The sequence below is a fragment of the Sesamum indicum genome, linkage group LG8, assembly GCF_026168435.1.
Source record: "Sesamum indicum cultivar Baizhima isolate 11 linkage group LG8, ASM2616843v1, whole genome shotgun sequence".
NCBI classification, from domain to species: Eukaryota; Viridiplantae; Streptophyta; class Magnoliopsida; order Lamiales; family Pedaliaceae; genus Sesamum; species Sesamum indicum.
In genome coordinates this window covers 29,037,686-29,059,390 of record NC_142664.1, presented here as the reverse complement: position 1 = coordinate 29,059,390, position 21,705 = coordinate 29,037,686, and the positions used below count along the sequence as shown (strand labels likewise).

General features: G+C 34.8%; 3 protein-coding genes and 1 non-coding gene across 14 annotated transcripts; 2 read left to right on the top strand and 2 right to left on the bottom strand.

Annotated features, from left to right (window-relative positions):
* Window positions 1-645: 645 nt before the first annotated feature.
* LOC105169305 (uncharacterized) lies at window positions 646-4,239 on the bottom strand. 2 transcript variants are annotated; one of them, XM_011089680.3, is made up of 6 exons: window positions 4,102-4,239; window positions 3,868-3,986; window positions 2,615-3,673; window positions 1,745-1,824; window positions 1,301-1,565; window positions 646-1,203 (listed from the first exon to the last, which is right to left on the bottom strand). In XM_011089680.3, the coding sequence occupies exons 3-6, from the start codon at window positions 3,357-3,359 to the stop codon at window positions 935-937; spliced, it is 1,359 nt and encodes a 452-aa protein (XP_011087982.1). In that variant the 5' UTR covers window positions 3,360-3,673; window positions 3,868-3,986; window positions 4,102-4,239; the 3' UTR covers window positions 646-934. The 2 variants fall into 2 exon arrangements, with proteins under 2 accessions (XP_011087982.1, XP_088739235.1); XM_088883109.1 differs by having other exon boundaries at window positions 3,868-3,982; window positions 4,102-4,206.
* A 1,612-nt stretch (window positions 4,240-5,851) lies between these two features.
* On the top strand, window positions 5,852-5,951 carry LOC148787348 (U6 spliceosomal RNA). Its single transcript, XR_016067086.1, has one exon. It is a non-coding gene; the product is annotated as a U6 spliceosomal RNA (small nuclear RNA).
* A 1,488-nt stretch (window positions 5,952-7,439) lies between these two features.
* OPT4 (oligopeptide transporter 4) lies at window positions 7,440-14,873 on the top strand. The gene is made up of 6 exons (XM_011089674.3): window positions 7,440-8,034; window positions 9,096-9,193; window positions 11,107-11,670; window positions 12,394-12,646; window positions 13,015-13,197; window positions 14,156-14,873. The coding sequence occupies exons 1-6, from the start codon at window positions 7,513-7,515 to the stop codon at window positions 14,768-14,770; spliced, it is 2,235 nt and encodes a 744-aa protein (XP_011087976.2). The 5' UTR covers window positions 7,440-7,512; the 3' UTR covers window positions 14,771-14,873.
* On the bottom strand, window positions 9,643-20,238 carry LOC105169304 (heat shock protein). Of its 10 annotated transcripts, none has more exons than XR_016066769.1 (11): window positions 19,797-20,238; window positions 18,927-19,028; window positions 18,662-18,821; window positions 18,348-18,527; window positions 17,944-18,078; window positions 17,648-17,730; window positions 16,338-16,377; window positions 16,123-16,217; window positions 12,477-12,726; window positions 10,513-10,703; window positions 9,643-10,156 (listed from the first exon to the last, which is right to left on the bottom strand). XR_016066769.1 is itself a non-coding variant. In XM_011089675.3 (9 exons), the coding sequence occupies exons 1-9, from the start codon at window positions 20,054-20,056 to the stop codon at window positions 12,705-12,707; spliced, it is 1,131 nt and encodes a 376-aa protein (XP_011087977.1). In that variant the 5' UTR covers window positions 20,057-20,237; the 3' UTR covers window positions 12,240-12,704. The 10 variants fall into 10 exon arrangements, 2 of the variants coding, with proteins under 2 accessions (XP_011087977.1, XP_020551894.1); XR_016066767.1 differs by having other exon boundaries at window positions 10,513-10,720; window positions 16,338-16,431; window positions 19,797-20,237; XR_016066766.1 differs by having other exon boundaries at window positions 16,338-16,431; window positions 19,797-20,237.
* Window positions 20,239-21,705: the final 1,467 nt, after the last annotated feature.

The window sequence follows — 21,705 nt, the reverse complement described above, 5'->3', positions numbered from 1 at the left end:
CGAATAATAATCAGACTAAAAAAATACATGCATGATTATAATAATGTATTTCAAATTATAATAGTTAAACAATAGAATATTACTTCTTGCTTTTGGACTTTTAAAAATATTTAAGTTTTTTATTAATTACTAAACTACCCTTATACGGTGAAGATATACCTCTTTGCATGCATTAATATATGAAGACATGAGAATAATTTGGTTATAAAAAGATTTATTTGATTTGCAGTAAATCAATAATAAGTCAACCAGGAGTAAATATAAATTTTTTTTCAAATTTTTTTGTTAATATAAGCAAGTTTGGTGAATTTTGACTAACGAAATGACTTATTTGTTAGACAGAAGCAAACTTCATGAGTGCTAGATATAATTTTTTAAATTACAAGAATCTACGTGTAATTATACAAAATCTCAGGGGAGGAGAGTGTATGAGATTAATTATTATTCAATTTTCCACCACACTCAATCTCATCACGCCTAATTTTATCATACGAATTAGACGAGCCCTTATCATATGATCAGTCACACACTTTCAACTGTACATCTATTGCATGGTAGGTGTGATTAGTATTTAGATATCTGTATAAAAGAAATCTAAATAAGAAAAGCTCAACATGTTGACAATCATCTTATCGAAGTTCAAAATTCAGAGACAACATATCATGTTAGAGCTCCCATTTCATCAGAAAAGAAAAAATGTCTGTACAAGCAACTCAAGCTTTCAAGAAAAAACATGCAAGAATCACCTCGGATTTAGCAAGTAACAAATTGGAGTGCACATAAGTTAGCAGGAAAGATCTATGATAAACTTGGAAAGAACAAACAAATTATGTCCTAAAGCGAAGCCTCGAATGAATTTCTTGGACGACGATGAGATTTTCCGCAGTTGGTTGCACGTGTGAGATGATCCGTCTACCTTTCTACTAGGTACAGGCTAAAGCCGAAGATATCCTCCTCTCTCGGATCTTTCTCCACCACTCGGACTTCTCCTAATGAAGGATTTCCGAGTTATAGACAAACTTCTTAGCAAGAGTTGCCTTCTTCGCCAGGACATTACACGACTGTAAAGAGCTGGGAAAATGAAGCACAAGAGAACAATCACAAGCATGCCCGCACAGAGCATCATCACGTTGCGAAACCCATTTTTCAACTCAGGGTCTCGTTGTCCCGTCCATGGAACTCCTCCCACGTTCATCCCAAAAACTGTTGACAGAACCCCACAAGAAAGGATGTGATTTACATTAGGTTTCTTGACCAAATATGAGTACAATGACGTAAAAGTTTGATGCAAGAATCTAACCTCCAGTAACTATTGATAAGGGCAGAAATATGATGGAGAGGAAGGAGAGATAGTATAATTTTCTGTTTATTTGCTCGGCCTGCCAACTATCCAGCCCAGCCTGAACTGCTTTGACGCGATTAGCTATGAACCCTACATTCTCCTTTAGTCTCCTCATCCGCCCGATTAGCTCTTCTAAGGCGTTAATATCTTCATGGGCGAACCAGTCTTTTGATGAACACTTCTCCTTAACTCGAGGGAATACTTGTTCACCGTGTGCAATCACCTGAGTTTAGGCATATCGACATGTACATGTTAGATCACTATGAAGCAAGAACATGTGTTGTTAAACTTCAATTTGCATAGCGGCAAGGCTTCTCCAGTATTTCTTAATTACATGATCGCTGAAGCATATGTTTATAGACCTTCAAAGAGGTGGGAAAGAATGCATTTAAGGTAAACTACCTGCAATAGGCGCTGCAAGTCAAGATGCATTCTTGGGAACTTTCTGTCATCTAACATTTGCTTCTTCAAAGCAAAACCACCTGCAAATTGAAACGAATTGAAGGGGTACAGCTACGAAGGAAATAAATGTCAAACCATCAATTAACCAAGTTAGTTAAGAAATATGGAGAAGATCTCCGAACCATTTTAAGTGGTTTGAAGGTTGCATGCCTGATTTTTCACATCGAACACTTTATTTAAAATATTTCATTGTTCTTTATTTCTTGATCCATCATCTACTAGGATATAATCATTCTTCCTACATGAATCAAGTGTTTTCCGCATTCTAAATGACTTTTTCTTATCTCCGTTTGCTTTTGATTAGACTTTGCTTATACACCACCTTCATGCTTTTGTGTCTTATTTATTTTGTTTACGCGTATGTATTACATATAAGAGAATGAATCGTCTGTGGAGAAACTCTTTGAAATAACACCAATATGTAAAATGTAATGAGTCCTAATGAAGTACTCACAATCTATTCTTCCTCTTAACCAACATGCTGGTTTAAAGTAGTTCCCGTCCATCCCAAAAATATCTCGAGAGATACACATTCAAGTAAAGCTCAATCCGGTTGCTAGTAATATATGGATGGGGGAAGATAATAAGAGAAAAAGGCGCAACGACCAAGCAGTCTAGATTCTAGAATAACAAGACCAGGCCAGCAGAATAACCATTGAGATATAGCAATTCAGAGAAACCTACAACTTTACATAGCAAAGGAATGAGAACATAAGGCATGGATATGCTGAATTCAGTGAATACGGCAGAATACAGAGGCATGCAAAGATTAGCGTTTTCAATAACCAGCTTATGTTTTGCACAACATACCTCTGTCCAGCTCAAACTCTACAGCGTCCAGCTCGATCTCAAGTTTGGTCACAACATCTTGGAGGTGATCAACGTGTGTATCAAGTATGTGAACCACGAGATTGGAAACGGATCTAGGCACGGGATTATCAGCTTCCTCTGAATGATTCATAGTCAAGAGAAATTCTAAAACATGTTCCCTAATAACAATTCCTCCCCTGTCCTTGTCTTCAGTACTGCTATAATTGGAACTTTCCACAACTGGAATCTCTGACAGTAGGGATTCGTTTGCTGGCGAGAAGTCCAATCTTGGGATACGGCCTAAAGAAACTGTGATAACTGAATTCTCAGTAACTCTTGCTGCAATTCTAAAAGTGAATTTGCTATAAGCAGGGCCCGGTGAATTAACTCTGAATACAAGAGCACCATCTACATGCCCGCAAAATGGCCCATTGCTAATGAGCGAAAGTATGTCCTGAAGCTTCAGGGGCGGGCACAGAACGTCAATGATGTATTGTGCCGACTGTGACAGCTTTTGATTCCCTTTCGGGAGCTCGACATGATACCAACAGAATTCTTTGCCTCCACCTTGCGCAAGGTCCCATTCCTTGTCATAGTAATTCCCTTCCCCATCAAATATGTAGGCCTTTTGCCTTACAGCACCAGAATAACGCGAGTACTGATAATTATTCTCCCTACTATTTCTCCTTTGAGGCAATTCTCTATCCGCATCCTCTCCCTCACCTTCTACCTGGTTAGGCTCCATTAATTTCCTAAACTTTTATTCAACGATCAATCAACAATCCACAATAAAAGTTCCAATTGCTTTACACCACTTGTTCTACCTCAATGCCCAATTTCATTGTTGAACAAATTTGAGTACTTAACCACCCAAAAACACCTTAGCACCTGTTTCAACTCTATCACAAAGTTTGAAGCAAGTGATCTCCAACAGATTCAACTAACAACAAACTGTACACCTCCAAGCAATACCAAGATCAAGATAATCCACCACACTTGGCCAGAATATCTCCAAGAATTGAGGTTAAAAATATTACAGAATCACCAATTTATGCACTCCTGAAACACAAGAACCAGAAGAGGAAAAAAAAAAGTTGCAATCTCTCAGCGACCATCAAATTCAAGAAACATCTTGTCTAAACAACAACAGAAAACAAAGACAAAGCCCAGAGAAACAAATATCCACATCCCAATACATATATACATATGCATAATCAGGCATGCAATTATCAGAGGAAAGCAAAGGCTTTTACCTCATTCAACACAATCCACCGGAAAGTTCAGACGGCAAATCTTGAACGAGGAGAGCCAGATACAAAAAAAACAGGCAAACCCAACCGGAAAATAACCAATCTTGAAAGAGTGCTACTATCTTCCAACAACAAACACAAAAATCAAATTAGAAAAAAGGGATATATCAAACAAAAATATTTCTTTTATTTGCAGAAATGCGGAGAATCAGTGGTGGAGAAAAGGGGGATTCAAACCAGAGCAATCAGAGGCTAATTAGGGAAGGCAATGATGTATCCAACATGTTGATGGTGGTTTGGTTTGCTTGGAAGTCTCTTCATGCACCACTATTCCCATTACCTGTGATGAAATCAATTTTTTTTTTTTTTTGTATTATTACAACTATTTTTTTATAGCGCTAATTAGAGGGGGGGGGGGGGGGGAATCCTATTACTATTTAATATATAGCAATAATTATTATTTGAGTTTGAGGTTAGATAAGAATTTGACTTGATGCTATGATAAAATTTACATTAATTTGATATAACAAAGTTGAAAATGATGGTTGAGACGTGATCCTGATTGATCATATATTTTTTAAATAATTTTAATCATATCATATCATATTATAATGTAATTTGAATTATTAGCAGGAAGTTTCGTAATTTAGAATACGAGATAAATTTTGCATTTATTCTATGGGATAAAGGGCGTTAAAAAATAATATATAATTTTTTTTATTAGAAATAAATAATAATAAAAGTTTTTTTTTCTTTCGAAAAATACATATTGAAGTGATGAGAATATATATTCTGCTGCTTCAAATCAATCTTAATACCTTTATGGGTGTTTCGATAGATACTAAAAAAAAATAGAGGAAGTGTCAACGAATCAAAGTAATATTTATGAGATAAATAATAAAATATCATATATACTTTTTTTATTAATTATACAAATTTTTAATTTAAATTTAAATCATTCCATTTGTTTTTTCTAGTGAATCTTTATATAAATTATAATTTTTAATAATTGAAATATTAAATTATTCGATTAATGTATTAGTAAAACATAGTTTCTAGATTATAAATTTAAATTAAAAAATTATCACATTTGTGTAAATTATTAAAAAATTAAAAGATTATTTTTCCACTCAAAATTTCTATTCTGCTGGAGCCATCTGATATGATTGAATCAAGTCTGCGGCCAGCCCAGTCCTGTCACATTTCCTATTGGGCTGGACAGAATATTACCATCACACTGCCTCTAGAGCTGCATCGGCCCATAGAAGGAGTTTTTTTAATAAAGTATAGGTTAATTACACTTAAATCTCTTCTAAAAATGCTAAATTAATTTTTATTCCAATATTTTTTTAAAAATTATACTCATACTCCCTCCGAAAAATTTTGATTTAGAGTTTGATAAAAAATACTAACATAAGCAAAAAAATTATACACATTTTCAATTTTGCCCCTCATTTAATATTATCATGTATATTTTTGTACTTATAAAGGAATAAATAAAATATATATATATATACAGAGTGAGATTAACATCATTATATTTTTTTCTTTATAAATATAAAATTATTATATGAAAATATTAAATGAGGGGCAAATTAAAATTTATGCAATTATTTTTTTTTTTGGTAAACTGTTAATATTTTTCATCCAAATTCCAACAGAAGTAGGTTCCGTGTAAATAGTGAATTTTTATAGGGACTTTAAGTATAATTTTAAATATTTTTAGAAAAAATAAAATTTCTTTAAAGGTCTAAATATAATTAACTCTAAAATATATAATTTGACTCCTTTACTAATTGTATCTTGTATGTTACACACTCGACCTATATAAACAAAATGTTTTAAAAATAAAAATAATTAAATATTGTTTACTAAAATATTATGCATTCACATATTTGAAAAGAAATTTTGCTAATCAGGTCTTTGCCAAAAATAAATCTCGAGTCTAAATTGATATCCACATATCAAGAAAGTGGTCATTTTTCGAGTCCCTTCGGGGACGTCCGATAAAGTTAGAACGATACAGAGAAGATTAATATGGTCCCTGCGCAAGAATAACACGCATAAATCGAGAAATGGTCATTTTTCGACTATTTTAAGATAATTTGACCATTTTTATATCGAGGAAGTGATCGAATTGACAAAGAAACAATCAGGGAGATATGGGAGTACATTTCTCGGCTACAACCTTTTGATGAATATAAATAATACTAAAATAACATTTGATGAGAATCGAGAAAGTGTAAGATATAAATAATAATATTAAGAAAATACATATTTATCAAGTGTGTGAATAAATGGACTTAGACTTCTATCCACTTAGAAAAAATTATAATCTAGATTCTACTTTAATTTAAATTTTAAATTTTAATATTTGTACATCAAATTAACAATCATTGAGTAGAAAAGAAATGTGGTATGGGGTAATGGTCCAAAAAAGTCTACTCCCATTTTCTAACAACTTGGTGGGTAATGTCCAATTTTGCAACCTGCATGTGCACATGCTCACGTGATCCCTTCCCATCAATCATCTATATTTTATTTCAATTTTTGTTTTTAAATACTTGTAATTTTATTTTTAATTCATAAACTATTGGTCACATATACAATAGACATCCCAAAAAGAAAAAGGTGGTCATAACTCTGACATGGGAATCGTATCAAGATTCTAAATCCATGAACAAGAACTCATCTCCATGAATCGACTTTCTTTGGTCTTGTGAACAATGAAGAAAGCCGCAGTCCCACCCCCTCTACATATATTCAAACCAATACACCTCACTCATTATTACGGCTGGACCCACAAATATTTATTCATTCAAACAAATAAACGGTCGTTTTGTCTGTTTATTCAGCTCAATCAAAGAAAGTATGTAAAAGTTTAGACGACTTTAATTTCGATCATCATTATAGATTAAAACAAACATACTTAAGAGACTAAATATTTTAATTTTATAAATTGTCCATCAATACAATACTCTCAACTCTCAACTCTCAACAGTATGATTGAAAATGGTCCACCTTTGTCTTGTCCATACACTAGAGATTGACTTACTTGCATATATATAGTTGACTAAAACTTGGATTTTTGAGGAATGTTCACATTACTGCCCTCCATTTATCTTCTTTTTCTATGTATCCACATAGAGATTTCATTTTTGGTTGAAATATGAAAATGAGTAATATCTTATCTTCATGATATCACTTAATAAGTTAGAATTTATGATAATATAATCATCGTCTGTCTTTTTAAATAGTTCGAAATCATTTGATGGACTTTACAACACGACTGATTTGGATTCGTTTAAATTAATCTACACAAACTTAAATAATAATCGTAATTTGTGAACATTTTCTACTCATTTTCACTGACACCAATTCTAATCTTCTATTATAATATGGTACGTACGTTAATTAATACTTAATATATAATTTATGACATGTCTTGTTTAAAAAGTAAAAATATATAATTAAATAGATTATAGCTTGAAGATAAACCTACGTACGGACATTATATGTAAAAATACAATATTAAAATGTAATAGAAGATATTTGAGGCCGCCCAATATTAATATAAATACTATAAATTAAGCCAAAGTTTGGGCTAAGAATTGAAGCAAGGTTTCACACTCCCATAGGCTCCTCCCCATGGGAACTTTAGAGTTGACCAACATCACCACCGCCAGCTCCGATCACAGCTCAAAACTACAATGTCCTGAAGATTTCGTTGAAGATGAGTCCCCCATCGAGGAAGTCCGGCTAACCGTGACCAACACCGACGACCCTACCCTACCCGTATGGACCTTCCGGATGTGGTTCTTGGGCCTACTCTCGTGCGCCCTCCTCTCTTTTCTAAATCAGTTCTTCGCTTACAGGACGGAGCCCCTCCTCATAACCCAGATTACGGTCCAAGTCGCCACCCTCCCAATAGGCCATTTTCTGGCGGCAGTCTTGCCGGAGACTAAGTTCCGGTTTGGGGGCCGGGTGTTCTCCCTGAACCCAGGCCCGTTTAACATGAAGGAGCATGTGCTGATATCCATATTTGCGAATGCTGGAAGTGCATTCGGAAACGGGTCGGCTTATGCGGTTGGCATTGTTACAATCGTGAAAGCGTTTTACCGAAGGAACATATCGTTCTTGGCTGGTTGGTTGCTTATTATCACCACTCAGGTCTACCTACCTTATTTTCTCTCTCTAAATTATGCTATTTTTTATTCCATCTAAACTATACACGATACACATAATTTTTTTCATACATACGCATGGATTTTATGAAATATTTATATTAAATTAAAAATTAAAATAAGTTATTAGATGGTTTATCATCATCATCATCATTATTATTATTATGTTTATTATTTTAGGATAATTGCACTCCTCTCCCCTCCCATGAAATTTGACGTAGCTACACGTAAATTTTTTGTGCTTTGAAATTACATATAGGACTCATGATGTTTGTTTCGCGCGTAAAGATGTATGAGGATAATTTGATTAAAAAGATTTATTTGACTTGTAATAATTAAGTTACTTAGAGGTAAATATAATTTTTTTTGTTACTATCAGCAAATTCGATAAATTTTAACCAATGGAGAAACTTATTTACTAATTAAAATCAAATCTTAAAAGTGTTAGATATAATTTTTTAGATTATAGAAATTCTCTACATGTAAATATAAGAGTATGATTATCCTAAATATTTTGTTACAAGTAGAAAGTTGGCGTAATCAGTCTTGAATGAAGTCAGCATTTTAAGTAAATCAATTTGATTGATGAGTTATATAGGTTGGGATTGGATTATGATTTTGGATAAGAAGAGGACAAAAGAGTAAGATCCCAAGAAGGTTGCAGCATTGATGTGGGCAGTGGCAGTCGTAGTCTAGTTCAAAAATTGTTTTTGTGTCTCACTCTCACTCTCACCTTAAACGTGTGCTTGTAAGAAAATGAAGTAACACCACCTTATTTAAGTTATTCAATTTTGTCACCGGATTGAGTTTGATCAATCTTAATTTAATTACATGATAAAACGTAATATACTTATTGTGTAATTAATATATAATTTATAAAAAATAAATAAAAATATGATAAATATAATGTACTTACTGTATAAGAGTACGATTAAGCTTGATTTAAATAAGAATTTAGTAAATGAATAAATAAATACAAGGAAGAGTAGAGGTAGTAAACAAAAACTAAATGTGTCTGTCTGTGTGTGTATTTTGGAGAAATTGCAGGTGTTGGGGTATGGATGGGCCGGGCTGCTGAGGAAGTACGTAATAGAGCCGGCCCACATGTGGTGGCCCGGCACTCTCGTCCAGGTTTCCCTCTTCCGGTTAGTTTCTTTCCTGCTTATCCCCCTATGTTATTATATACAAATATATATATGTATAATAATCCCAACTCTCCTCACTCCTCTGCTCTCTTATTTTATTTTTTAGTTTATTCACTCATTTGCATGAATGGATTATTTTCAGAATTCTGTCTTTATTTGACTGTTGGGTTTTCGGAAGTATGCAGCACTAGTATTATTTATTATTAGTATTTCAATTTAATTTAGAACATTATCCTCATCATCTTTACATATATATAATAATACACTACTTAAGACTTCAAGAGAAGGCAAAATCTTTTAAACTGCTGAAATACGTCAACCAAAAGTCCCCAGTCCTCATCTGATGGGAATAAATTTAGGAACTCGAGCGCCAACAAATATATGGATATTTGTCTTATTTTATATTTATTTATTGTTATTTGTAGTTTAAATGTTATTAAAGAATGCTATAAAGTATAAATTGATGTCTTAACATTAAGCATGTAGTTATCACTTATCATTTCTTTTTTATAAAAAAACAAAAGGAAGAGAGAAAAAAGAAAACACAAAGACAAAAACTTCCGGACTACCGTTAACAGAGATAGCTAAATGGGGTTTGCTACGCCTATATATTAAGGGACAATATAATATCTCCTAGGACAAAAGTATTGGGCTATGTCCAAACGACAATTTACATTCCACATTAGACAGCCTGGAGACACCCATCCCATCTTTTATCTGGTTCACGTGCAACTCTTTGCGCTTCTAGTACAGCTCAATCACAACTTGCAACTAGTTCATCCATCCTCAACTACACACTTTTCATGTTATGCTCATGAATAACTACTAGTTAATGTTACTCAAGATTCCTTGCCTGCAAATAAACCTTAGATCCCGGCTAGATTCATGGAACTATTACGTGCCACTGGGATCATGGAATCATTGACTTTGTTCTGGATAATGCTCTAAATAGTGCATCTGTATCTGGGGAAAGAAACAGATATATTATTTAAGTTATCAACTTATGTCCAAACTACCAAGTGGAACAGAAAAATGAAGCACCTAGTTCTAGTATACTATACTGGGTGTTTTGATAAAACGAGGAACTAATAGCAATCAAAGAAGAGGCTGTCGTAAGGACACTAGTCTCGTTGGATTACAGAAGCAATTTACGTAGTTTAGATATCGTTTTTGCATATTTCTTATTTCTGTGATTCAAGCTAAAGCCCGAGCTTTAAGGTTTTTCCAGTATCTAATAAAAACGAGAAAAGAAAAGTTCTTCTGCACTAAATTTCGACTTATTGCGTATGGATGAAGAAATATCAACATATTTTGCTTGCCTGCATTAATTGCCACGAAGAATACCCAAAATTTGAGGTGGTCATCACCGCTCTGGGTTGATCCCAAGCCATATATTTAACCAGTCACCAGATTATCTGACCAGAACTGGAATATATGGAAGATGATCATGGAACAGGATGCTTGATTGAGTAACCTATCAGGTAGCTAAGAGGCATCTAGCAAATAAGTCCTGAAATAAGAAAGATACTACAATGTGAAATTACTAGCTGAAAAGTATTAGAAACATTTTCAACACAACTGAGAGTTATATGGCAACCTAGTACATTATTTTCTTAAGTGATCAAATATTTGCAGAATAAACAGCATGCAACTCATGGCATAAGGAAATTCTTTTTTTACTCTTTCGGCTGCAATTACGAGACACATACTAGGCTTTCTTCTCCAGTTCAAAGTTTGAGAGAATGTATTTTCTCTAGTTCAGCTGCATGTTAATGTGAAAGTGGAAATCCAAAAGTTGTTTGTCTTTAGAAAAACTACATTTCAAACCGTGAGTGCAACTAGACATAGTTGTTCTGTTTTCAGGTACTCAGTTTAAGAAACCTTCATTTATAATCTCCATCTGAACTTTGCAGGGCTTTGCATGAAAAAGATGACCAACGCATGTCGAGGGCTAAGTTTTTCCTGATTGCACTAATTTGCAGCTTTTCTTGGTATCTAGTACCAGGGTACCTATTCCCAACTCTCACAAGCATCTCATGGGTCTGTTGGACATTCTCCAAGTCAGTCACAGCACAGCAGATTGGATCAGGGCTAAGAGGCCTTGGCCTTGGAGCCTTGACATTAGATTGGACTGTCGTGGCATCATTCTTGCTCAGCCCCCTCATATGTCCCTTCTTTGCCATAATGAATGTCTTAGCGGGTTATGCACTGATAATCTACCTAGTACTCCCTATAGCTTACTGGGGGTTTGACTTATACGGTGCTCGAAAATTTCCCATTTTCTCCTCGCACTTGTTCACAGCTCAAGGTCAGAAGTACAACATATCTGCAATTGTAAATGACAAGTTCGAGTTGGATCTGAAGAAGTATGAAGAGCAAGGCCGAATACATCTCAGCATGTTCTTTGCCCTCACATATGGTTTTGGTTTTGCAACTATTGCAGCCACTCTAACACATGTGGGTTGCTTCTATGGCAGGTAATAACTTCAATAATGCTTTTCTCACAGTAGCTTGTTTGGGTGAAAGGCTTTTGGTCACAGATGAGTCTAACTGTTGACACAAGACTCATATCCCCTAATGTAGTATAGCCATTACAAAATCAGAGCATGAAGTGGCTGGAATTTAAAATATATGGGCTAATCAAGTAAGAATTAGACATAGTGATCAATAGAGAATTTCCGAATAGATGACAAAACTTAATACAGGTTCTGAATAGGACCTATGAACAATTCTCTTAAGCAGCGGTTCTTTATTGTTTTTGTTTATAGCTATGTGTGGGCTTGATATGTATTCTTTGTCTGAAAATTGTAGGCCAAATATAATGCAATAATCTAAAAACTCTATACTGGTCCATGGTAGCATCAGTTGATTGGATGGTTAGCAAAATCTAATGAGGTCATCCTGATGATGTCTTCTATCTTCCCCCACCATTAAATATTACTAACTCCAATAATCCCATGAATGAAAAATATCAGCTCTCTCTAAAACGCACATTTTGCTAGATCTTCCTGGAGAAAGAATAGGGTGCTGGGGCATACATGTGTGCTTTTTGTTTGAGATCTAATATTTTCTTCCTTCAATATATGAATAAACAACAATTTAGCATTCGACCTAGATACAAAAATCAGGACGCACTTCATTTGATTATTTTTTATCATCCCAAATTTGACCAAAAATAGCTTGTAAATTGTGAACTGCAGGGAAATCTATGCAAGATTCCGTGCTTCATACAAGGAAAAGGAGGACGTTCATACAAGACTCATGCGGAGATACAAGGACATACCTTCCTGGTGGTTTTATATATTACTAGGAGTGACACTTGCAGCTTCTCTAATACTCTGCATCTTCTTGAACAAACAAGTGCAGATGCCATGGTGGGGACTCGTCTTTGCTAGTGCCATTGCTTTTATCTTCACCCTTCCGATCAGCATCATTACAGCCACAACGAACCAGGTGACTGTCAGATATTAATCTTTTATATAGCATACCAAGAATTGCAAGATTTCTGGTATCAGTTACGATGACTTGGGCATCTGGACAGTAAATAAAATGTTTTCCCATCAGCATCAATCATACATAATACCCACACGACTCTCTCTCTCGCGCGCACACACACATATGTAGTAAAGAGAGATGAGCACAAGAAAACAAGGAACTGACACAGCAACTAACTTATAAATCCTGAACACGCAGACAATTGCAAGCACAGATACCATGAAGAAACAAATTTCCTGACACCCCTGGCAGATTATTAAACTATGCCATTGACATCTTCAGAATTTTTTCAACATGATGAAAAACTAAGCATGTTTTATTTGCAGACTCCGGGCTTGAATATAATCACAGAGTATGTTATGGGTATCATATACCCAGGAAAGCCAATTGCAAATGTCTGCTTCAAAACTTATGGCTATATGAGCATGTCCCAGGCTGTCTCTTTCCTCAGTGATTTCAAGCTGGGCCACTACATGAAGATCCCTCCCAGGTCTATGTTTATAGTTCAGGTATATTGCATTCACCAATTCAGATAAGCGACGGGTCTTTATTGGTATAGCAAATCATAGTGCTCAATTTGAACATGAACTTACCAGTTACCAATATTTTACAACTATGACACCAATATCTAACAGCTGACCCACTTATATTTCTACACAACCTGAGATCTTTTCATTGGTAGTTATATGCATTTTTGGATGTTATAGCTATACATGCATATGTTCATGTTTTCATGTAAAATATACGAGTCATTTTCTATTATTATGTTTTCACAAAGCTTTTAGATTTTAAACAATAAAATAGATACAGTTCAGTAGAGTTATACCCACGGAGAAAACACATTCACAAATTTGAAAGGAAGAGAAGATCTATCTGAATGTGAAGAAAAGAATGGAAGAATGTTTTCACGGATCGTAACTGGCAACAGGCAACATTGATTCTCCGTTTTGTTGCGTATGTGAAGGAAAGAGGTTAGGGGAAGGAAGATTATCTCCTGAGAGATGCATTTCTCCTTCCAAGGAAACAGAGGAGGGGTTAAATGGAAGGATTACAAAATCGACAGAAAATCATTTATACTATTGTGGACCTTTTTGTAGGGAACATGTTTTAACCTAGGTTGGTTTAGTCTTTCACTACAATACCTCAAGGGGTGATACACCTACTCTATTAAATTCATCCCCCTCTACATTTCCAACCTACAGAGATGATGAGCACACAATATTCCGTGCCCGCTTTTACCTACTTTTGCTCAACCGAACATGGGTCTAACACAGAGCATACAAGTAGAGAAAAAACTGAACTGAATGTTTTTGTCCAATAAGATTTAGGTATATCAGTTTTTGAAGTTTCTAGTACCGTATTCATACATAGAATTATTCTTGTCATAATTGATTGACCTTAATTGAAAGTTTAAGCATCCTTGCGAACATACTCCAATCATTTGTCATTCTACAATGGCTCTGCCAGTTCTTAGGAACAATTATAGCTGGAACTGTCAACATTGCTGTGGCTTGGTGGCTGCTTACATCTATTACAAACATATGCCAAGATGACCTCCTTCCACCAGACAGTCCATGGACATGCCCTGGAGACCGAGTCTTCTTTGATGCATCAGTCATATGGGGTTTAGTGGGACCAAAAAGAATATTCGGAAGTCTTGGAAATTATAGTTCCATGAATTGGTTTTTTCTTGGAGGTGCATTAGGACCTGTCCTTGTTTGGCTCTTCCACAAGGCATTTCCGAAACAATCTTGGATTCCTTTAATTAATCTGCCTGTCCTTCTAGGGGCCACAGGTATTATGCCACCAGCAACGCCACTAAATTACAATGCCTGGATCATAATCGGTACAATTTTCAACTTCTTTGTCTTCCGTTATCGCAAAAGTTGGTGGCAAAGGTACAACTACATTCTTTCAGCAGCTCTAGATGCAGGAGTAGCTTTCATGGCAGTGGCACTCTATTTCTCATTGGGCATGGAGAACAAAGAAATACATTGGTGGGGTACAAGTGGCGAACACTGCAAGCTGGCAACTTGCCCAACTGCTAAAGGCATACAAGTTGATGGCTGTCCAGTATACTAATGTAATTATGCTTAGCATTTTAACTATTTGGTCTAAAGAATGACTTTTCTTCCCCTGGATTTTGTAAGTATTCTCAAGATTTACACTACTTTCAAGGATGGCATTTATCAGTCCAAAGAAGATTTTAGACGAAAATTTTCATTAGCCTGGGGGAACAAACCATTTCCTGCATGGCATTTGAAAATACTGATAGCAAGAGCAAATCCTGTCCTCTTGCTGCCACCAGATCCTAACACCAAATGCAAAAACTTGATGATGCTTATTTAGTAAGAATGGCAACTTGATCTGCAACATTTGATGATCTTTCAAAGTCAACTCTAACGTCTTTCTCACAAGGTATGAGTTTATTTTCAACCATAAATTTCTTGGCCTTTCATACAAAGCTTTAGGGGCTTATTTAAATTATAGAGTGCCCTCGTCATACCAAAAATATGAGACCAAGGCAAGAGAATAAGGAAACAGCAGATAAAACTCAAGTGAAAAATTCCAATCTGCCACTATTTTCTTTTCCCTGTTTTTTTCGCAACTCTCTAGGACCTCGTCTCAAAGAACAACTCTCAACACAAAGAAGCATAATTTTCATCTGCTAATATTTCACATCTAACAATCAGTTTTTGACACTTAAAAAAACTTGTAGTCCTGATAACTACAGTTGAGGAAATACAATCAAAGACACGGAAGTAAAAGAATAAAATTAAATAAAATCTAGCAAAAATTCCGCTCCAAGTCTTGAACTATATAGTCTCCCACATATGTAAGTATCCTACCCTAAGATTAAACAAAAAAGTCAATAGGAAATATGCCCCAACCCCACCTTACCACCAATTTTCTCACTTGAGATTAGCAAAATCATAGAGTATCAGTTAAGGCCAATTAATCATCTGTACTACAAACTGCAATTGACATGAGATTCTGATGTTGGCGATGTCGATTTGCTCATCAATCTCATCACGGTCAGAACCTATGTCAGCTTGTTGCAGGTCAGCTAGATCTCAAGGGAAAAGGACAAAATATCTAATACATCAAACTAGGGAGGTGATAGTATTCTCAACATTCAGAAGATAATCTTGTCCACTTGAATTCTTAAGAACATGCGGAGTGCCAAACCAAAACGCTGTCAGAATCAGAATATAACCATCACATTCCAACATATGGCTGTCCATCAGCAGAGACGCTAGCCCTTACGTACTGTAAGCTTTAATTTCTAAGATACATCTAGCAGAGTATTCAAACATGGTGATCAATTTTTATATGTATCAACCTTGACGACTATTCCATTCAGATTGATTGATAGGGGCAAAAAATTAAGTGGCGAATTTTCCCATATGGTAAAATGATGCAAAACCCCTTACCTTGTTGGTGGTGATTGTGTTGAAAGCCATTGGTTATACTCATCCATTCGAATGATAAAGGAGCTGGAATTTGGGGAACCCCCTCCACCATATGCCTGGAGGCCCAAAGAAAAACAAACTTGAAGCTCATTCTGGAGAAATTCTTCTGGAGCTATTTTTAAGCTATTGTAAAGGGAGGATCAATGAGCAGTAGTTTGTTAGCCAAAGCCGCGCACCTTAGCAACTTCAGAAGTATCAGTACTGCTATCTACAGTCCTGAGGCACATTTTTAGATTGTTACGCTGCATGTATATAACAGCTCCAATAGGCCTGTTCCATCAGTAGGTAATTCAGAATGACAGCAAATTAGTACCTAGCAACAGCCCCAATTTGATTATCGAGAAACAGAAGTACTCAAAAACCTTGGGCTCTTGAGTACTTAGGGAATTTAGGGAAAGGCCAGAGTCACTACTCAGTTATACATGCTAAAAACATAACACATGTTTCCATTATTTAATCCCCAGGTCCTCCACAAGTTACTCGGTACAGTACCCACAGAGTTAATTGAGAGCGAGGCAACAAAAAGAGAAAGGATGGGTTTTACATCATGCACAATTCAGCTAGATAATCCTTATCTGTCTGAGTTGCATGGCAATACTGGAACCATTAGTGACGTACCAGACTCGGTTCTACTGCACCAGATGCAGTATTAGAATAATCCTTAAGTAGGTTAGATTAATGCATGATACAATTGAGGATATGTAGTGATTGGATAAAAAAATATTTTGTTTACTTTTTTGGGATAACAAGTGAGAGAACTACTGGTCAAGACTTGTCAGAGGTCATTAATTGTTAATTATCTGCTCAGATTGTTCGATTATTATACATAAATTTAGGGGCATAGTGAACATTTGGACCATTCTCTCTTCAATTTCAGGAAAAGTAATCACCGCAGCTGGACCGAATTATTTATCCCATCTACTTGGGTGGGATTAGCCCTTTATCCTAGATTGTACCGGGCCAACCTACTATGTCCCGGGCTGGGCAAAAGAAATATAAACAACAGATTGGGACTGATTGGGCGGGATATCCAACCCTATTAGCCTAAGTAAACATGGCCATATATGACAAAACAAAGATTAACCAAAAAAGACGAGAACAAGAGGACAACTGCATGGACAAAAGGATATCCAGCCCACAGTCCTCCTGATCATGCTTCCCAAGGTCTGTAACAGTCTATGGTATGTAGCAAATTAAAATCTCTATCTGGAACAAGATCCCTGTGTAATATATTACTGTATGTACTGCTGCTTGCTATGGAAACTCATGTTCAAGCGAGGTATTTTAGCATGCCTTAGGATGGTTCTGGGTAACCCATTTTTCTCAAATAAAATTAGAGTGTCCATCAGTTGATCATTTATAAGGCTAACTGCTAAAACAGAACAAAATATTAGAAACGCTTAGTACAAAGTATTCCAGAAAAATGCATTCAGGGTCACCAGCTGACAAAGATAACATACACACATAAGCTAAGAAAGTAAATCACCGTAGCCCAGCAGCTGCACTCCTTCGGCTGAGTTCCATACCCATTTCATCACTGAAATCTGAATTTGCATCAGCTCTAACCCCCTAAACAACAGTCAAGAAATATGACCAAGAATTAAAAGGTAATTCACTATGTTCAATGTTTCCAGCACCTCATATGCACTAAATGAAATGGTAAGCAATGCAACCAATTCACTAGTTTAACATTAAATTAAGAATGAAATCAATGGTCCAAAACATGAGCTGAAAATCAACTAACTAAATCTCATCAAACGCGTATCCAAAAAATTGTCTTACCAGACACTCCCCATAGAATCCTCGGCCCAACCGAACTCTAAAAACCTTATGGAGCAGCTTACTTGCATCAATCTGTCGATGAGAAAGATAGGTACTTCCCTTCATGATTAAGTCCATAGAGCAGATTTCCATCAACTGTTCAAAACAAAATTAAATGCACATGGTATCAACGATGGAAAACACAATCACAGAAACGCGCAGGTATTTGGAGGATGTAGCATTAAGTTTGACATCAGAACTCCCATTTTATATATTTATAAGGTACAGTATACACTCATAAGTTATGGGATAATCTTTTTCTTGTTCATTTTGCTAACAATTTCTCTAAAAATAACCTTCTTATGAATGATGGCCAATGAAGTACGTGGGATAAGTATGTAACTAAAATCAAATTTAACTTGAACCTGTTGATACATGCACGAATTAGTGATACAGTTCAATTTCGAGCGCCATTCTCTTAGTCCAATATTAAATGGTCTAATATCAGGTAGACTCCACTTTTGAAGATCTCCATCTTCAATGTACTTGAGAATCATCTCAACCCGCTCTCGGTCTGCCTGGTTTAACAGGCTCATCTTATCACCCTATTATTTGTTCAGCGTGTAAACAGAACATCAGTAAAATTTAGTGCAGTGATCTCCAAGAGATTCTGTGAAAAAAGTTAGCATCAGTCAGCAACCAAAGACAAAAAGTTATCTGGTACATCAATCTCACTTACATTATCACATCTGGTCTCTGAAAGTTTAGCAGAGAAATATTCATATGCAGCAGTGGAGCTACTCTTCTCAATATTCACATAAAAGGAAATGTTGATATCAGAATCTTCCCTTGGAGAAATTTGTGAAAGCACTGATTTTCGATGATCAAATCCAATAACCCTAATTGCAACAATTGCTGACTTAGGCACTGGCAACTCCATATGCTAAATTTCTTTGAAGGGGCAAGTTAAAATTCATTTGATAATATGTCCTAAATTCACTTACTTGGATGTTGTTCGCATGTAAAGCTCCAAAGCAAAACCTTTTGGACCCAGAAAATCTAGAAGGTAGCATGTCTTCATTCCTTCAATGCATAAGTCTTCAACACTAACGAAAAAGAAGATTATAACCAGAACGACTGCATGAACTAAATGATGAAGTCTGTCATCTATTGCTGGGAAGAAAGAGAGGACAAACATAATTATTTTCAAGTTTACAAATTATTAACAATTAAAAAGGACCAGATACTACGGCAAGGCAGTTTGACAATAATAGGTTTTAAGTATGCTTTCAAAGATAAATAGATATGTTATTTAGGCACAACCACGTTGCATCTGTGTCCTAGTTAAACTTCACACCACACATGTTCTCCATCTACATTTAAATAAACTTGATGGTACAACAAACACGACCAGAATGAAATGTGTGTGTTCCCCTACATAATGTGTACCAGATTTTTTTTGGGTCATTCCCTTAACAATTTCCATGTCATGAACATAGCCAATTATACTCTATTCGGGTTAAGGTTCCGGATATAGGGATCACGCACAAAAGCACGTCCTAGCTCAGTATTTCCATCCAGATAAAAAACAATAGTATAAATAAACACTGACTGAGGCAGCAACCTTTGTAATTACGAAAAGGAAGACAAATTTACATGAATCTCGAGAATCTTTCTATTCCTGGTCCGCAGTTCTGATTGAAATCAAAACATTTTCAAGTTTTATAAGCAGGAAGCGCCAAGTTCAGCATAATGTTCAGTAGGCACGCAGACATACTGTTTTCTCTTCTTTGAAAGGCTTGAAACTAAATCAGTGCCAAATCTGCATAAAAAAATACATAAAAGCGCGCGAGCGCGCATAAATATATACATACCTGAAGGGTGCAACGGCAGAGAAAGGCAAAATGAGGCAAGGGAGGTTGAGTCGAAAGTGGTAGAGGTGAGCGAACAGTGCTCCATAAGCTCCAGAGAATGAGGGGTAGTTGTACAAGACCAAGTTCGGGATTTTGTTTTCCGACGCCTTGCGTATGGCTTCCAAAGCGGCGTCTGATCGGAATCCACGGACCAGAATAGAATATCTATAGGTCAAAAGAGCGGCGGTGAACCGGCGGCTAAAGGAGGCGGAGAGCGGCATTTAGTCTCAGTTTGATGGTGGCTCAAGCGGCACTTCCTTCTGCGTGATTTTGAGCTGTAATCGCATTGAGCGTGAGGATTTCGGTTGACGAACATAAGACTGAGTTTGTCTGTGACGACTTCGACTGAAAGTGAAGACAATTGTACGGGAGATGAAATGCGGTGGTGTAACGTTTCTCTTCTAAACAAATTTTATTGTTGCGACTTACGAGTGTATATGCACAACTAATTAAAAGGGTAAATTTTAAAACAAAATTTATTATGATTATAAATATTTTTAATTATTTAAAAATTATAAATATTTTTTTCAAATTAATTATTATCTAATAATAATTTTTATGTCAGTCAGTATTTTTAATCAATAAGATAATATTTTTAATTATGACGAATTTCAGAAAAATTCATTGTAATTTATAAAATTTCAGAATAAATATCTTTTAATTTGATAAATTATATTAAAAATAAAATAAATACATTAGTGAGAGAAAAATTAATAAACAAAAAAAATGATAAGAAATATAATTTTAAAACTTGAGATTATAGAAATTCGTCATGCTTTTTTGGGAGATACATCTCATCTCACATTATTTTTTTATTAATTCCAACAAAAATATATCACGTCATATACAATAATTATATTTTATTTTTACAAAAAACTTTTTTATACAACACATCACTGCTTATAACGTGGTATTAATAGCAAGCCAAATTTATTAGTTTCATTATAATTTCATCCAATTTGTGTAATTAAATAAATAAAATACCAATAAGAGTTGTAAATTATAATTAAATATATATTTTCAAAAAATAAAATATATTCTTATAAATTAAATATTCTCTATGCGTTATTACTTTACCCGTTCTCATATATATATATATATATATATTACATTTCCAAATGTCTTTTTTTCTTAAAAAAAGTATAAGGGTAATATAGTAATTTTTTCTAACCATCTATTGAGTACGTGATTATTTATTTTTTAAGTGGATATTTATAGCTTTCTAAATATGAAGAGAAATAACTGTAATTTATTCATTTTAAAACGTTTCATGTCCGATTTAAACAACACGTGTTAGCTATTTTTAAGGTCATGTTCCATTTCGTTCAACACAATGCATTTTTTTGAACTTTTTGATGGAAAATAATATTCAAATGCAATCAGTATAATAAAAACACGTTGAGTCGAATATCAATTGTAAAAAAAATAACGATAAATCACAACCAACCTTCACAAATGTTGGTGTAGTCACAAATAGCTATGTACTGTTTGAGAAATTATAAAAAAATGATTTTGATTTATTATTTGATAAATTATAAACAACGCTTTGATTTATTTTTTGATAAATTATAAGCAATAATTTAATTTTAATGCATGTCCAACAATGAGTCAATTTCGTTAGGCTCTGTTAGGTTTATATTCAATTTTTGTAATAAACTAATCAGAATGTTATTTTGAATTATAAATTATAAATTTTTTATCTATATTTTATAATTTTTTGAAATATTTTTATAAACTAATACCGTCTGAAAATTATTTATTTTACCCACTCTTTTTTATATTTTTCAAATTTTTTAAAAAATCAACGAGAGTAAAAATCAACACGGTACAAAAATTTTTACTTTATACGAGTCAATAATAAGTCAATTGA

Bases quoted from the DNA above. Each gene is read 5' to 3' on its own strand.
- LOC105169305 (XM_011089680.3), bottom strand. From the start codon at position 3,359: ATGGAGCCTAACCAGGTAGAAGGTGAGGGAGAGGATGCGGATAGAGAA. The intron at 1,566-1,744 runs GTAGTTTACCTT...GCCTAAACTCAG, and splicing joins ACTTGCAGCGCCTATTGCAG to GTGATTGCACACGGTGAACA. The intron at 1,204-1,300 runs GTTAGATTCTTG...TTCTGTCAACAG, and splicing joins CTTATCAATAGTTACTGGAG to TTTTTGGGATGAACGTGGGA.
- OPT4 (XM_011089674.3), top strand. From the start codon at position 7,513: ATGGGAACTTTAGAGTTGACCAACATCACCACCGCCAGCTCCGATCAC. The intron at 9,194-11,106 runs GTTAGTTTCTTT...TGAACTTTGCAG, and splicing joins GTCCAGGTTTCCCTCTTCCG to GGCTTTGCATGAAAAAGATG. The intron at 12,647-13,014 runs GTGACTGTCAGA...TTTTATTTGCAG, and splicing joins TTACAGCCACAACGAACCAG to ACTCCGGGCTTGAATATAAT.
- LOC105169304 (XM_011089675.3), bottom strand. From the start codon at position 20,056: ATGCCGCTCTCCGCCTCCTTTAGCCGCCGGTTCACCGCCGCTCTTTTG. The intron at 18,079-18,347 runs GTTCAAGTTAAA...TGTTTTGAACAG, and splicing joins ATTCGTGCATGTATCAACAG to TTGATGGAAATCTGCTCTAT. The intron at 16,432-17,647 runs GTGATTTACTTT...CTGATGGAACAG, and splicing joins AGTGCAGCTGCTGGGCTACG to GCCTATTGGAGCTGTTATAT.